The following is an 18137-nucleotide window of genomic DNA, read 5'->3' as shown; positions in this document are numbered from 1 at the left end:
TTGGTTCTCAGTTGGATTCCATCATTTCAACTGTTACTGGTGGGAAAGGAACTTTTTTACCACAGGATAAAAAATCTAAAGGTAAAAGTAGGGCTAATAATCGTTTTCGTTCCTTTCGTTTCAACAAAGAACAAAAGCCTGATCCTTCATCCTCAGGAGCAGTTTCAGTTTGGAAACCATCTCCAGTCTGGAATAAATCCAAGCCAGCTAGAAAGGCAAAGCCTGCTTCTAAGTCCACATGAAGGTGCGGCCCTCATTCCAGCTCAGCTGGTAGGGGGCAGGTTACGTTTTTTCAAAGAAATTTGGATCAATTCTGTTCACAATCTTTGGATTGAGAACATTGTTTCGAAAGGGTACAGGATTGGTTTCAAGATGAGACCTCCTGCAAAGAGATTTTTTCTTTCCCGTGTCCCAGTAAATCCAGTAAAAGCTCAAGCATTTCTGAAATGTGTTTCAGATCTAGAGTTGACTGGAGTAATTATGCCAGTTCCAGTTCTGGAACAGGGGATGGGGTTTTATTCAAATCTCTTCATTGTACCAAAGAAGGAGAACTCCTTCAGACCAGTTCTGGATCTAAAATTATTGAATCGTTATGTACGAATACCAACGTTCAAAATGGTAACTGTAAGGACTATCTTGCCTTTTGTTCAGCAAGGGAATTATATGTCCACAATAGATTTACAGGATGCATATCTGCATATTCCGATTCATCCAGATCATTATCAGTTCCTGAGATTCTCTTTTCTGGATAAGCATTACCAGTTTGTGGCTCTGCCGTTTGGCCTAGCTACAGCTCCAAGAATTTTTTCAAAGGTTCTCGGTGCCCTTCTGTCTGTAATCAGAGAACAGGGTATTGTGGTATTTCCTTATTTGGACGATATCTTGGTACTTGCTCAGTCTTTACATTTAGCAGAATCTCATACGAATCGACTTGTGTTGTTTCTTCAAGATCATGGTTGGAGGATCAATTTACCAAAAAGTTCTTTGATTCCTCAGACAAGGGTAACCTTTCTGGGTTTCCAGATGGATTCAGTGTCCATGACTCTGTCTTTAACAGACAAGAGACGTCTAAAATTGATTGCAGCTTGTCGAAACCTTCAGTCACAATCATTCCCTTCGGTAGCCTTATGCATGGAAATTCTAGGTCTTATGACTGCTGCATCGGACGCGATCCCCTTTGCTCGTTTTCACATGCGACCTCTTCAGCTCTGTATGCTGAAGCAATGGTGCAAGGATTACACGAAGATATCTCAAACAATATCTTTAAAACCGATTGTTCGACACTCTCTAACATGGTGGACAGATCACCATCGTTTAATTCAGGGGGCTTCTTTTGTGCTTCCGACCTGGACTGTAATTTCAACAGATGCAAGTCTCTCGGGTTGGGGAGCTGTGTGGGGATCTCTGACAGCACAAGGAGTTTGGGAATCTCAGGAGGTGAGATTTCCGATCAATATTTTGGAACTCCGTGCAATTTTCAGAGCTCTTCAGTTTTGGCCTCTTCTGAAGAGAGAATCGTTCATTTGTTTTCAGACAGACAATGTCACAACTGTGGCATACATCAATCATCAAGGAGGGACTCACAGTCCTCTGGCTATGAAAGAAGTATCTCGAATTTTGGTTTGGGCGGAATCCAGCTCCTGTCTAATCTCTGCGGTTCATATCCCAGGTATAGACAATTGGGAAGCGGATTATCTCAGTCGCCAAACGTTGCATCCGGGCGAATGGTCTCTTCACCCAGAGGTATTTCTTCAGATTGTTCAAATGTGGGAACTTCCAGAAATAGATCTGATGGCGTCCCATCTAAACAAGAAACTTCCCAGGTATCTGTCCATATCCCGGGATCCTCAGGCGGAGGCAGTGGATGCATTATCACTTCCTTGGAAGTATCATCCTGCCTATATCTTTCCGCCTCTAGTTCTTCTTCCAAGAGTAATCTCCAAGATTCTGAAGGAATGCTCGTTTGTTCTGCTGGTAGCTCCGGCATGGCCTCACAGGTTTTGGTATGCGGATCTTGTCCGGATGGCCTCTTGCCAACCGTGGACTCTTCCGTTAAGACCAGACCTTCTGTCACAAGGTCCCTTTTTCCATCAGGATCTGAAATCCTTAAATTTAAAGGTATGGAGATTGAACGCTTGATTCTTGGTCAAAGAGGTTTCTCTGACTCTGTCATTAATACTATGTTACAGGCTCGTAAATCTGTATCTCGAGAGATATATTATAGAGTCTGGAAGACTTATATTTCTTGGTGTCTTTCTCATCATTTTTCTTGGCATTCTTTTAGAATACCGAGAATTTTACAGTTTCTTCAGGATGGTTTAGATAAGGGTTTGTCCGCAAGTTCTTTGAAAGGACAAATCTCTGCTCTTTCAGTTCTTTTTCATAGAAAGATTGCTATTCTTCCTGATATTCATTGTTTTGTACAAGCTTTGGTACGTATAAAACCTGTCATTAAGTCAATTTCTCCTCCTTGGAGTTTGAATTTGGTTCTGGGAGCTCTTCAAGCTTCTCCGTTTGAACCTATGCATTCATTGGACATTAAATTACTTTCTTGGAAAGTTTTGTTCCTTTTGGCCATCTCTTCTGCCAGAAGAGTTTCTGAATTATCTGCTCTTTCTTGTGAGTCTCCTTTTCTGATTTTTCATCAGGATAAGGCGGTGTTGCGAACTTCTTTTGAATTTTTACCTAAAGTTGTGAATTCCAACAACATTAGTAGGGAAATTGTGGTTCCTTCATTATGTCCTAATCCTAAGAATTCTAAGGAGAAATCGTTGCATTCTTTGGATGTTGTTAGAGCTTTGAAATATTATGTTGAAGCTACGAAATCTTTCCGTAAGACTTCTAGTCTATTTGTTATCTTTTCCGGTTCTAGAAAAGGCCAGAAAGCTTCTGCCATTTCTTTGGCATCTTGGTTGAAATCTTTAATTCATCTTGCCTATGTTGAGTCGGGTAAAACTCCGCCTCATAGGATTACAGCTCATTCTACTAGGTCAGTTTCTACTTCCTGGGCGTTTAGGAATGAAGCTTCGGTTGACCAGATCTGCAAAGCAGCAACTTGGTCCTCTTTGCATACTTTTACTAAATTCTACCATTTTGATGTATTTTCTTCTTCTGAAGCAGTTTTTGGTAGAAAAGTACTTCAGGCAGCGGTTTCAGTTTGAATCTTCTGCTTATGTTTTTCGTTAAACTTTATTTTGGGTGTGGATTATTTTCAGCAGGAATTGGCTGTCTTTATTTTATCCCTCCCTCTCTAGTGACTCTTGTGTGGAAAGATCCACATCTTGGGTAGTCATTATCCCATACGTCACTAGCTCATGGACTCTTGCTAATTACATGAAAGAAAACATAATTTATGTAAGAACTTACCTGATAAATTCATTTCTTTCATATTAGCAAGAGTCCATGAGGCCCGCCCTTTTTTTGTGGTGGTTATGATTTTGTATAAAGCACAATTATTCCAATTCCTTATTTTATATGCTTTCGCACTTTTTTATCACCCCACTTCTTGGCTATTCGTTAAACTGAATTGTGGGTGTGGTGAGGGGTGTATTTATAGGCATTTTGAGGTTTGGGAAACTTTGCCCCTCCTGGTAGGAATGTATATCCCATACGTCACTAGCTCATGGACTCTTGCTAATATGAAAGAAATGAATTTATCAGGTAAGTTCTTACATAAATTATGTTTTTTGCCTGGAAATTTACTTTGATCAAGTCTTTTTTGCCTGGAAATTAACTTTGATCAAGTATTTTTGACAATCTTACTCTGTCTGCAGCAGACTTTGAATAGTATTTTTGAATAGTATTTGTGCACAGTATTGTTCTTTTTTTAAGTCTTTTGTAACCCGTATGTTGCTATTGCTTAGTTGAAATTGAAGCTTCCCTTGTGTGTGTGTGTGTGTGTGTGTGTGTGATATATCCTTTATGTTGCTGCTTAAATTGAGACAATATTCTTTTATGTGAAAAGATTCTTTTATGTGATCCTTTTTCATACATATAATAAATTTATCGATTTATCCATTGATATACTGAGAAATATAATTTTTAATAGTATTCTTACAATATTACAATATTTCTTTTAGACTAGCCTTTTAGGTTTTAGGGTCCTTACTGATTGTGGTGCAAGGTCTACATTTTTAAATATTTGTAGCGCAAGTGGTATCTTTGTATTAATAATGCAAAATCTTTGCAAGGAAGCTCCTCTACAAATATAAATATCTCAGTATTAATATGAAGGATGATTAAACTGAATATATATTGACAGCTGTTGTTTTGAATTAGGATTATTCCCAATAATCATATTGAATATACCATAAACTGCCACCAAGGTAACACACTATGACTTGCATAAATAATAGTGGAAGCACAACAGACATTGACTCGGAAGACGCTAAAACACATAATTCCTACTACATTATGAAACCCCAGCCTGCCTCAGTATTAAAAGGAGGGTAAAAAGGAAGAGAGGGGATATGTAAGCGAGATTTTATGCTGAACATCGGCATTGAAAACAGGCCCCGCCCACGAAACTGCCTCTCAACACACTCAATTTAACTGCCATTGAGGTAAAATGCTCTGATAGAAATCACACGTATCAGACTGTCTTGATATACTTGACAAGCTGATGTGATAACATCTTTTGGCAGAGCCTGACTCATTTATCAGCGCTATAATTTCCGCTCACAATGGTGGTTCTTATTAGCCGAAAGTGAATTACACAAACCAGTGCTTAATAAAACTTCCTTAGAGGATTAGTGAAATACCTCACACTGCTATGATCTGGGTTAGCAGAGGAAGGGAAACAAACTAACAGTTATAACGGCCTGAACTCAGGACTCTTCTAAGTAAAAAAACACCCTTTGTGACAAAAGGCAAGTCCGACCTTAATTCCGCTGCCAGATTCCACTGTCAGACCTGGAAGCTGTGTCACAAAGGAATAAGCAATAATGGAACAACAGCCTAGTACTTACTGCCGTAACCCTTGTAACAAAAACAGGCATGAAAAACATACTGCGCCATCCAAGTCTAATCCCTCACAAAATAAGCGACAGAGGGAATATGCTATAAATATGTCCAAACACTATAAGGGTCCGTAAAAACCAACTGAGTAGGGAAATGAAATGTGAGAGAAAGTATTACCCTAATACCTAATCCCCACATACCCTAAACCAGGGTTAGCAATAGAAATACCCTGCTATGGGAGCGGCAAAATTCCCTTTTGTAGCTGCTCAGCCGCAATATATCCTTACCTAAGATATGTATTAAATAAAAATGGAACCCTTCGTGAGGGAAGCAGGTCCCACTAGGTCCCTGATCATCTCCTTTCCCATGATATCTTGTCCTGTAGAAATAAATATGAAAGGACTTACCCTCCAGGGTCTTCTGCTGTTGAGCAGTCACAGCAGCTCCAAGTGTGTCAGCCTTATCTGGTCGCTGACAGGGACCTGAAGATACAAGAATACAAGATACAAGAAAGAACAGAGTAACCAACCCTGGCTTTCTATAAAGGGGTAGCAATAATGTTAGAAATAAAGCAAAGACAACCTCGCCACTTTCTAACTGTTAATAGCCACCATTACTCTTACTAAAGAGATTGACATGGACACAGCATAACCCCAATCCTTGCTTGCTGGGAAAAGTACCCATAAAAGGATTACAGCTCAGTTGGTAAACACCCTGACTACAAAAAAAGCCTGTTTGAAAGATCCAAGGTCACAGGTTCAAATCCCGGCAGGGCCGACTCAGCCCTTCATCCTTCCGAGGTCAATAAAATGAGTACCATTAAATTGGGTAATAATAACAACTATTACTATTCAGCTGCCGATTTGGTTAATTCCGAGAGCGAGCGCTTAAAAAGCACTTTGAGTCCCACTGGGAGAAAGGCGCTATATAAATACTAGTTATTATTATTATTATTATCTTTTCAGACACTGTCTTCGCACATCCTCCCTTGACAGAGGCAAAGAGAATGACTGAGGGTTATGGGTAAGGGAAGTGACACTTAACAGTTTTGCTGGGGTGCTCTTTGCCTCCTCCTGCTTGCCAGGAGTTGAATATCCAACTAGCAATTGGAATGAATCATGGACTATCTATGCCATAGGAAAGAAAGTATAAATTATGTTCTTGTGTCCATAGAAGGATTTAAAAGTTATATATAACTTTATATATCAAAAAAGGTCCAAATACTTTTTGGAGCCTCAAATGAACCGTTTGGTCCAATTATGTCCATTTCAGCTGTGATTTATTCTAGAAGAATATTTTGGAGCCTCAAATGAACAGTTTAGTCAAATGATGTCCATTTCAGTTGTGATATATATATTAGAAATCATTGTAAATATGTTGAGAAAAGGAAAAAGGTATTACAAGTTTGCAGTAGCCCTTTTTTTGTAGTGTTGTCATGTTCATGCTACATGAAGGTTAATTTAAGTTGTTTCTGCAAATGTATTTGTACAGAATAAAGAACTTTCCTTACAGCTGGATAGAGAATCATTAAAATACAGACAATTGGAATCAACAAACAGAGAACTACGTGAAGAAGTGTATTCGTTGAAGAATTTTCAGAAGCATCATAATCAGCAAGAAAAAAGCAGCAGACTCTTGGAAGCAGAAGTAGCTGATCTAAAGAGACAAGTTGAGTCAAACAAAGCTGATCAAAGTCTCATGGAAAAATACAAAAGAGAAATAGAAGAGAGGGCAAGACAAGAATTATGCCAGAAACTTGAAGAGGTTAATTTATTCCTTCAGGTATTTACTTTTTATGTTTTATTTTACTTGTTTTCAATGATATACTTTATATTTGTTTGGTAGTTCAACTTCCATTTGGAGTCGATAGAATTTCTTTGAAGTCTTCTGGCTCCTTCTTTCTGTTTATGATGCTTACCTTTTTCTTTCTAATGGTAGTAAGAATCCACGATCCTTACCTCTTGGGATTACATCACCTGGCCACCAGGAGGCGGCAAAGACACCCTATACCAGAATTTTAAATATTGCTCCTACTTCCACTTTCTTCCAGTCGGCTAGATTACGAGTTTTGTCGGTAAAGCCGTGCGGTGCTAACGCTCAGTTCCAGATCACCGCAAACCTACAAACAACGCTGGTATTACGAGTTTTTTTAAACCCGGCGTTGGCCTCTAAAAAGTGAGCGCTGAGCAAAATTTAGCTCCAAATCTCACTGTAATACCAACACTGCTTACGGTAGCGGTAAGCTGGCTGAGCGTGCTCGTGCACAATTTCCCCATAGGAAACAATGGGGCAGAATTGGCTAGAAAAAAACCTAACACCAAAAAGCAGCGTTCAGCTCCCAACCCAGCCCCATTGTTTCCTATGGGAAAATAAATTGTATGTCTGCACCTAACACCCTAACATGAACCCCGAGTCTAAATACCCCTAATCTTACACTTATTAACCCCTAATCTGCCGTCCCCGACATCGTCGCCACCTGCATTATATTATTAACCCCTAATCTGCCGCTCCGGACACCGCCGCCACCTACATTATACCTATGAACCCCTAATCTGCTGCCCCTAACATCGCCAACACCTACATTATAGTTATTAACCCCTAATCTGCCGCCCCCAACGTCGACGCAACTATATTAAATTTATTAACCCCTAATCTGCTGCCGCCAACGTCGCCACCACTATAATAAAGTTATTAACCCCTAAACCTAAATCTAACCCTAACACCCCCCTAAATTAAATATAATTTAAATACATCTAAATAAATTTACTAGTATTAACTAAATTATTCCTATTTAAAACTAAATACTTACCTATAAAATAAACCCTAAGATAGCTACAATATAACTAATAATTACATTGTAGCCATCTCAGGGTTTATTTTTATTTTACAGGCAAGTTTGTATTTATTTTAACTAGGTACAATAGTTACTAAATAGTTATTAACTATTTAATAACCACCTAGTTAAAATAAAGACCAATTTACCTGTAAAATAAACCCTAACCTAAGTTACAATTACACCTAACACTACTCTATAATTAAATTAATTACCTAAACTAACTACAATTAATTACAATTAAATTAAATAAACTAAATTACGGGAAAAAAACCCCATTAAATTACAGAAAATAAAAAAGAAATTAAATTTTTTTAAACTAATTACACCTAATCTAAGCCCCCTAATAAAATAAAAAAGCCCCCCAAAATAATAAAATTCCCTATCCTATACTAAATTACAAATAGCCCTTAAAATCAGCCAATAGAATGCGAGGTCAATCCTATTGGCTGATTGGATCAGCCAATCGGATTAAACTTCAATCCGATTGGCTGATTGCATCAGCCAATAGGATTTTTCCTACCTTAATTCTGATTGGCTGATAGGATTCTATCAGCCAATCGGAGTTCAAGGGACGCCATCTTGGATGACGTCACTTAAAGGAACCTTCATTTAGTTGTCGGCCGTCGTTTGAAGAGGATGCTCCGCGTCGGATGTCTTGAAGATGGACCCGCTCCGGAAGGATGAAGATAGAAGATGCCGCCTGGATAAAGACTTCTGCCGTCTGGAAGACCTCTTATGCCTCGATCGGATGAAGACTTCTGCCCCTCTGGAGGACCACTTGTGCCCGGCTGGGTGAAGACGGCTCAAGGTAAAGTGATCTTCAGGGAGTTAGTATTAGGTTTTTTTAAGGGGGGATTGGGTGGGTTTTAGAGTAGGGTTGGGTGTGTTGGGTGTGTGGGTGGTGGGTTATAATGTTGGGGTGGGGGTATTGTATTTTTTTTAATTTAATTGTAATTAATTGTAGTTAGTTTAGGTAATTAATTTAATTATAGAGTAGTGTTAGGTGTAATTGTAACTTAGGTTAGGGTTTATTTTACAGGTAAATTGGTCTTTATTTTAACTAGGTGGTTATTAAATAGTTAATAACTATTTAGTAACTATTGTACCTAGTTAAAATAAATACAAACTTGCCTGTAAAATAAAAATAAACCCTGAGATGGCTACAATGTAATTATTAGTTATATTGTAGCTATCTAAACTAACTACAATTAATTACAATTAAATTAAATAAACTAAATTACGGGAAAAAAACCCCATTAAATTACAGAAAATAAAAAAGAAATTAAATTTTTTTAAACTAATTACACCTAATCTAAGCCCCCTAATAAAATAAAAAAGCCCCCCAAAATAATAAAATTCCCTACCCTATACTAAATTACAAATAGCCCTTAAAAGGGCCTTTTGCGGGGCATTGCCCCAAAGTAATCAGCTCTTTCACCTGTAAAAAAAAATACAATACCCCCACCCCAACATTATAACCCACCACCCACACACCCAACACACCCAACCCTACTCTAAAACCCACCCAATCCCCCCTTAAAAAAACCTAACACTAACTCCCTGAAGATCACTTTACCTTGAGCCGTCTTCACCCAGCCGGGCACAAGTGGTCCTCCAGAGGGGCAGAAGTCTTCATCCGATCGAGGCATAAGAGGTCTTCCAGACGGCAGAAGTCTTTATCCAGGCGGCATCTTCTATCTTCATCCTTCCGGAGCGGGTCCATCTTCAAGACATCCGACGCGGAGCATCCTCTTCAAACGACGGCCGACAACTAAATGAAGGTTCCTTTAAGTGACGTCATCCAAGATGGCGTCCCTTGAACTCCGATTGGCTGATATAATCCTATCAGCCAAACAGAATTAAGGTAGGAAAAATCCTATCGGCTGATGCAATCAGCCAATCGGATTGAAGTTTAATCCGATTGGCTGATCCAATCAGCCAATAGGATTGACCTCGCATTCTATTGGCTGATTTTAAGGGCTATTTGTAATTTAGTATAGGATAGGGAATTTTATTATTTTGGGGGGCTTTTTTATTTTATTAGGGGGCTTAGATTAGGTGTAATTAGTTTAAAAATTGTAATTTCTTTTTTATTTTCTGTAATTTAGTGGGGGGTTTTTTTCTTCATAATTTAGTTTATTTAATTTAATTGTAATTAATTGTAGTTAGTTAAGGTAATTCATTTAATTATAGAGTAGTGTTAGGTGTAATTGTAACTTAGGTTAGGGTTTATTTTACAGGTAAATTTATTTTAACTAGGTAGTTATTAAATAGTTAATAACTATTTAATAACTATTGTACCTAGTTAAAATAAATACAAAGTTGCCTGTAAAATAAAAATAAACCCTAAGATGGCAACAATGTAATTATTAGTTATATTGTAGCTATCTTATGGTTTATTTTATAGGTAAGTATTTAGTTTTAAATAGGAATAATGTATTTGATTTTAGTAATTTTATTTCATTTTATTTAAATTATATTTAAGTTAGGGTGGGGTTAGGGTTAGACTTAGGTTTAGGGGTTAATAAATTTAGTATAGTGTCTGCGACGTTGGGGGCGGCAGATTAGGGGTTAATAAATGTAGGTAGGTTTCGGCGATGTTAGGGCCAGCAGATAAGGGGTTAATAAAATTTAACTAGTGTTTGCGAGGCGGGAGTGCGGAAGTTTAGGGGTTGATACATTTATTAAAGTGGCGGCGATGTCCGGTCGGCAGATTAGGGGTTAAACATTTTTATTATAGTGTTTGCGATGTGGGGGGGCCTCGGTTTACGGGTTAATAGGTAGTTTATGGGTGTTAGTGTACTTTTTAGCACTTTAATTAAGAGCTTTATGTTCCGGCGTTAGCCCATAAAACTCTTAACTACTGACTTTTAAATGTGGTAGGAGTCTTGGAGGTAGAGGGTGTACCGCTCACTTTTTCAAGCGATCGTAATACCGGCGTTAGGCAAATCCCATTAAAAAGATAGGATACGCAATTGACGTAAGGGGATTTGCGTTATGCTAAAATCGCGGGAAAAAAGTGAGCGGTACACCTGTACCTGCCTGACTCGTAATACCAGCAGGCGTTAAAAAGCAGCGTTAGGACCCCTTAACGCTGCTTTTTAAGGCTAACGCCAAACTCGTAATCTAGCCGAGTATTTCTTTGCCTCGTCAAGGAGAAGGCATGGATAGAGATGCTGCTGAAATATAGGAAGACTTTCAGAATTCTATTACTTCAGGAGGATAGTTCCTGGAAGAGAAGGAATTAGGAGAGTACTGCTTGTACATTGTTCTTCTCCTTGTTGGAGTTGAGTCACAAGTTAGCCACGGTTGTCGCAAGGTAGTACCTTAGCCTCCTATTGTGGCCAGACTGTACACCCTTCTTATATCTGTCCTTTATCTGTTTGTTACAGATCTGGACAGATTTTACATGAAAGATGTTTTGAGGAGTGGAACTGGATTGGGGATAAGTACCTGACCCTGGGCTCCACTTCTATCCCTAGAATGCACTTAGTAAGTGCTGGGGACACTTGAATCCTGCATACAGCAGGTTAAACCCCTATTCTGATGGTGTCATTTTTGGGGCATCCAAAACAAGGGTCAGACTGTTACATACTCCCTATGGCACAGACTGGTGTGTATGGGGAGTGGGAGGGCAGACTATCACAAATTCAGGCTGGTTCCTAGTAGGGGTATGGCCTTTTAAATCGTCTTCCTGGCTTTATTGATCTCTCAGCACTCTGGTTGATTTATTTTGACATGAAGCGCTGGAACTCATAGGACACATAGTTTTCAGGATGGCCGGTGGTATCACTATCCTCAACGTTCTGTTTCTTTATTGCCCTGCATGGAGCGCTGAGGTTTATAGGGCGCCACATTGGACCGCCACTTTACTATTGTGGCGGATTAGGTAGATGGAGCCCTCTTTCACGGCAAAGAGGTTAGCTTGGAAAGCTCTCAGGCTCCGTCCTCTTCTGGTGAGGTTGCATCCAGGAGATGTTGTGATTGTTTTGTGGCTCCCTTCACGCTGACGGGACGCAGGTTACAGGAGGGGGTAAGACACATACCCCAGAGCAGAGATATGTTTATTTTTACATTAGGCTCATATTTATTCTGTTGTTGCTAGTGCGCATGATTTTTGAGAAATTTTCACCTCACTTAACTCCACACTGTTCTCTTTTTAACAGGGGCTTAGTTACACTTGATACTACTATACAACTTTGTTGCTCAAGCTTGGCATCAGTTCTATTTAACCAGTTATTTAACAGGTGTAGTATGTTATTTGTTATTGGAGGCTCTGTAACTGGTTAGAGGAGTGTGCATAGGTTGCCTAGGCAACTATTGATCAATCACTAATTGACTTCCATTCTGGATGGTGATTGGACACTCACTTTAAGCGGACACATTTAAAAGGTACACACATCGAATAATAAACATCTGCAATTTCAAATCCTCCTTGAAGAAGTTTGACCGCAGTCGAATGAAACACGTAGAGGTGCCGAGGGGAACGTACTAGGTGACGCACTTCTGGTCTCTGATTAGTTGTTGCCTTAACAGGATTCTGATGCTGGTACTTCTGGACGCTGATACAGGGACACTCAGTGGATATGCTGTACGTTGTTTCCAGTGGGAAGTTACTGGTTTTCCTGTTTACTTGCATCTGTGGCTGCACTATCTGCCGGAGGTGGTTCCTGAGTACATCTATGCTTATTAATGTGTAAGTAAGCATTTGATATTGTGAACTTTTTACCAATAAATTATCTGAAACGGAATTGCGCTTTCTCTTTCTCACTAGAATCAGTTCTACACAACCATTCTCAAGATCCAGGCCCATCCCTTAAGGCAGATCCTCTCCCGGTGTATATTACTCAAGGTGGGGTAACAGAGTTTGCACCACAGTTTAAAGCTCAATTGCATTTGGTGATTACTGAGTCTATTGTGGCTATGCCCCCTGCAAGTAAGCACAAGCTTAAGAGAAAACATACTTCTAGCTCTTCTTTTAAGGGCAGCACCGTTTTTATCCCTTCAATTATTAGACATTCCCAGGAATCTGATCTGATTAAGACTTCTTCAGCATCTGATGGAGAAGTTTTATCAGAAGATTCCTCTCCAGAATCAGACAAGGAGACTGAGGACATCAACTTTCAGTTAATTATGGATTACTTAAGATCCTTCCTTAAGGAGATTTTAAGAACCTTAGAGGTTCAGGACACTAAACCTGCTGAAGTCAAACCAGTCCAGAAGCTAGACATTATATTTATACCCAAATCTAAGGCACCTGAGACTTTTTCTGCCCCTGCTCTGGTATCTAAGATTTTATCAAAGAAGTGGGATAAGCCGGGAGATCCTTTCTTCTCTTCTCACAATTTTAAAAAGCTTTTTCAAGTTTCAGAGGCCAATCTGGAATGATGGGGAGCTATTTCCAAGGTAGATGTGGCTATTTCTACTCTAGCCAAGGGAACTACAATTCCTTTAGAGGACATTACCACTTTTAAGGAATCCTATGGAAAGAAAACTAGAAGGTTATCTGAGAAAGGCCCTTTTACAGGGAGGTCTCCTGTTTCAACTGGCTGTAAGTGTTCAAGCTGTTGCGGGTGCGGCAGCTTTTTGGTGTGACTCTTTCAGAATTAGTCTTTGAGGAATCATCCCTGAAGGAGCATATTAAATTCATGAAGTCTGCAAATTCTTTCATCTGTGACACATTTGTTCAGATTATTTGCATAAATGCTAAAAATACTGCTTTTGCAGTCTTAGCCAGAAGGGCTCTTTGGCTGAAGTCTTGGTATGCAGACATGGTTTCTAAGTCTAGACTTTTATCCTTAGCCTTTAAGGAAAAAAAACTTTTCAGCCCTGGTTTGGACTCTATTATTTCCACAGTGACAGGGGGTAATGGTGCCTTTTTGACTCTGGATAACAAGGCTAGACCTAAGGGCAAGTCTAGGGGACGTTTTTGTCCCTCTCGCCAGAACAAGATCCAGCGCTTCCCAGAAGCCAAAGACCTGCATGGAGACCAAATCCAGCGTGGTCAAAGTACAAACAGTCAAATAAACCATCAGAGACCAGGTATGCATGAAGGTGCTGCCCCTGATCTGGACCAGGCTCCGTTAGGGGGCAGACTAGGTGTTTTTTAGGAGATGTGGGTTCGATCTGTTCAGAACCTATGGGTCATGAAAATTGTGTCTCTTCGAAAGAGTGACTTTTACATCATTTGGATGTTGTAAGGGCTTTGAAATTCTATTTACAAGCTACTAAGGAATTTTGTCAGTCGGCCAGCTTATTTGTTCTGTATTCTGGAAACGGAAGGGTCAGAAGGCCCTTTTTGAGGTTGAGGAGCTTAATCCATATGGCTTACTTGGAGGCGGGTCAGCAACCACCGAACAGAATTACTGCTCTACTCGTTCAGTTTCAACTTCCTGGGCCTTTAAAAATGAGGCTTCTGTAGAACAGATATGCAAGGCTTTTCCTTGGTCGTCCTTGCATACTTTTACCAAATTCTATAATGTTGATGTTTTAGCCTTGGCTTAGGCAGCATTTGGCTGGAAGGTTCTTCAGGGGGTGGTTCCTGAAAAATGAGGGCCTGCTGTTTCTTTTTTTATCCCACCCATATTTTCATGGACTCCACTTCTTGGGTATTGCGGAGAATAAGGATCATGGATTCTCACTACCATTAGAAAGAAAACATAATTTATTCTTACCTGATAAATTTATTTATTTCTTGAAAGTGAGAGTTTTTGAACCCACCCGAAAAAAAAATTATCTCTGTACCCAATTATGTTTATTTGGGATCTGAGATTTAAGTTCCTGGCCTTTCAGTGGTGGCTACTTAGGGTAGTACTGTGCACCAGTCTGCAAACAATGTACCAAAAAAACAGAAGTGGATTATGTGATGCTTCGCAGGGACCCTTTTAGAAGTCTACTATAAGGCTGACATCGTCGTACATTTGCCATATATAAAGCAGTCATCCTTAAAAAGTCAACTTAGCTTATGTAATAGCTTTAGTTGTCATACTTCCTACAAGCCTTCAAGTTTAATTAATTATGTCCACTATGTTAAAACTCATATTTTTATTTAGCCAATTTATCCAAAAGCTTCTTCAAAAATGCTCCCAATCATCATGGTCCCAAGCCAGATTGAATGACCAAGAGTTAAGCACAGTGGCGGCTGGTGAATTTTTAAGATGGTGGTGCACAAGACCCCGCCCCTTTGAGAAAGCCCCACCCACAGAAAATAAATTTTGCTTGTAATAAGTGCTGGTATATAACTTATATAGGTATCATTGTTATACCTACTATAGGGGATCCACTGATCTCCTAGGACCCACCACTGCCACACTATATCTAACATTTCCAGCCCCTCACCAATTTAGCTTATCTATTTTTTATTATTTTAGGTGGGTGTTTTTAAAGGTAGATCTTGAGGACAGAAGCTGTATTTCTAAGGTTTTTGGGTGCTATGAGGACCTTTGATGTTAGGGGATGTACTGGCATGATTGTGTAAGGTTAGTACACAAGATAGCAGATGAAAGGGACACATACACAGACACATACTTAGGGATACACTCACACATACATACACAAAGATACACACACACACACATACATACTTAGAGATACACACACATACATACACACACACAGAGATACACAGACATACATACAGATACACATTCATACATACAAAGAAATATACAAACATACATACACAGAGATACACACACATAAATACATACATACATACATACATACACACACAGAGATACACATACAGATACACACACATACATGTAGAGGTACACACATACATACATAGATGCACAGAGATAGGCACCAACACATGCTGCACATATATAGGCAGACATACACATATATATGCAGGGACATGCATGGTAATTTTTTTTTTTTAAATACTCATGGGACTTTTCTTATTCTAAACTTGAGGTCCAGTCCAGCTCATATAAATGTTCATAAAAGTGGAAGTGTATTAATAATTTGAGTTAACCCTTCTTTGTGCCACAGTGCATATACAGTATATTTAGAATTTTGTTAGAGGCAGAGTATAAGAATTTCTATGAACTAACTCACAGTCAGACTGACCTTTATGATCACATAGTTGTTCCTTCAAGTGCTGTGTGCAGTAGAGTTGTAAATTTAAACTGGAGTCCTCCTCTCCCTCATGACCTCCTGCCCTGCAGCATGCATAGGACAACACTGACTGATTCACAATTTAACCCCATGGCTACCAAAAAGGGCTGCAATACACTGCTTAGGAATAAACTGCAGTCCTTTCTAGGAGCCAGGGAGTTAAATGGTGTTCCTTATGTTACGGAGTTTTTTTTTTAAGGTAATTCAAGGCAGGGTCAAGGGTGAAGTGTTTTCCGGGTCCCACAATTAACATCACAATCCCTGACAGGCTCAGCTTAAACATGTAATGTGAGGTAGTAGGAGACAGACACTTAGAACAAGTTTCACAGTGACACGCTGTTATTAACTTCATTGTTCCACAGACTGCAGTTATGCTTTACATAAGTAGCTAAATAAGAGCTTGACACACACATTTCATTTTGATGTTCACTTCAAAACTAGTTCTCTGAGCTCTCTCTGTTTTAATTCTATAAAACATACTTAACTGAAGTCTGAAGGGATGACTTGTCTCCTGCAGCCCACCGGCTCCTTCACTTGCCTTGCCTGAGAGACATCGCCTCTCCACAAACTGCTATGCTCAGCCTGCTGCAGTGCTGGGGCTGCCGCCTCTAAATGGGCAGTTAAAATTATGTGCATGCCGTGTGTGAGTAGGTGGTGAAGCTGATCAGCCAGGAGACATGATGCTGTCATTCTGATAATGATGGTGGTGGCCTCAGTTACCACACGCAATAAGTGGTTCGCCTGCCCCTGCTCCTCTCTGCTCAACGGCTATCTCCTCAATGAGATGTTCGCGCCGTTGAGGGGGAGGAGACTTGTGGGAGCGGTCACATGACGCTATCAGAGCGTATCAGAGGCGAGACTCAGTCATCAGGCAGACTGTGGGAGGAGCTAGAGCACAGGCTGAAGTCAGCTCGCACACTTCAGCCTGTGCGAATAGGGCTCTATTAGCGGTGCCGGGCTGGGAGGAGCTACGCCTGCACAGTGATGCATAGAGATCACTGTGCAGGATAGGGTTTTGCTTGATCGCACGTGCGATCAGTGTTTGGCACTCTGGTGACTTGTGCGCGCACTTGCGCAGTGAGAACAAACCCGTAGATAGTTTACATCCACCTGGTCCTAGCTCCCTCCTGCTTCAATCTACAGTGAGTCTACAACTATATTAATGGTGGTACCGGTCCTACAGGCTGAGGGCTACAGTAAGAGGCTACAGTAACAAAACAGAGCCCAGTCTACACAGCACTAAATATTATAATAAATAATAAAATAACACACACACACACTAATAAAAAAAAAAATTAAAGAAAAAAATTAAACAATTTTTTTTTTGATGATTTTTTTTTTTTTTTTTGGCTCAATTTTTTTTTTCCTCCTTGCCCCCTGGGGGGTTCACGTGCGAATGTGCACAACTGGAGGAGCCTCCACTGGTTAAGCATAGGGAAAAGCTATTGCTAAATAAAGACTTCATATCACAATTATAGAAGTGCATAAAGTAGAGACAGATGTACTGGATCGCTCTGATAACAGAAGATATGGTACTACTACCGTGGGCGCTTGGGTTCTAAATATAGTCAAACTCTAATAAAAGATACAGTCTAAATTTTAACCAAATGCGCCATGTACATCTCACGGTTTTTAGCAGAACTTAACACACCCTACAATGTATGCCAGATATTTGATGACAGTGCAGGTTATAATATAAAAGTCAGTTGATGGTATGAGCCTATATATTTTTTTAAATACATTTTCTTTACGTTGTATTGAAATGCATTTTTCCAAACTAGTTTTTGAGTCTTGAAAATGATGCTTATTACAATTTCCTAGAATTTTCTTTCAAAAACCTGCATTTTAGTTTGCAACTCCCTATTTAGACTGTGTTCAAGTCCAAGGGCAGCTTCTCCGGATTTAAATAACGTTTTGGTTCTGAGGGCGGGGTTGAAACCCTGAAACATAAGTAAAGATTGATTTAAATCCGGAGAGTGCCTTCTTTGTCTGTGGAGATATATATAAAAACAGCTCTGTTGTGATAGATATTAACGGAAGACATTTCTCCAACATTGGTGTGTCCGGTCCACGGCGTCATCCTTACTTGTGGGATATTCTCTTCCCCAACAGGAAATGGCAAAGAGTCCCAGCAAAGCTGGCCATATAGTCCCTCCTAGGCTCCGCCCACCCCAGTCATTCTCTTTGCCGTTGCACAGGCAACATCTCCACGGAGATGGTT

At 39.8% G+C, this 18137-nt stretch overlaps 1 protein-coding gene across 1 annotated transcript in view; it reads left to right on the top strand.

Annotated features, from left to right (window-relative positions):
• The window catches only part of LOC128664358 (ankyrin repeat domain-containing protein 26-like), a 418274-nt gene that overhangs the window by 345689 nt on the left and 54448 nt on the right, over positions 1-18137 (top strand). Inside the window, exon 34 of the mRNA XM_053719196.1 lies at positions 6451-6741. Within this exon, the coding sequence (XP_053575171.1) occupies positions 6451-6741 (291 nt within the window). The remainder of the gene's footprint in view (positions 1-6450; positions 6742-18137) is intronic.

This window comes from Bombina bombina, chromosome 6 (assembly GCF_027579735.1).
Source record: "Bombina bombina isolate aBomBom1 chromosome 6, aBomBom1.pri, whole genome shotgun sequence".
Lineage (NCBI taxonomy): Eukaryota > Metazoa > Chordata > Amphibia > Anura > Bombinatoridae > Bombina > Bombina bombina.
Note: the sequence above shows the minus strand (reverse complement) of the source record. Positions and strands in the feature narration are given on the sequence as shown.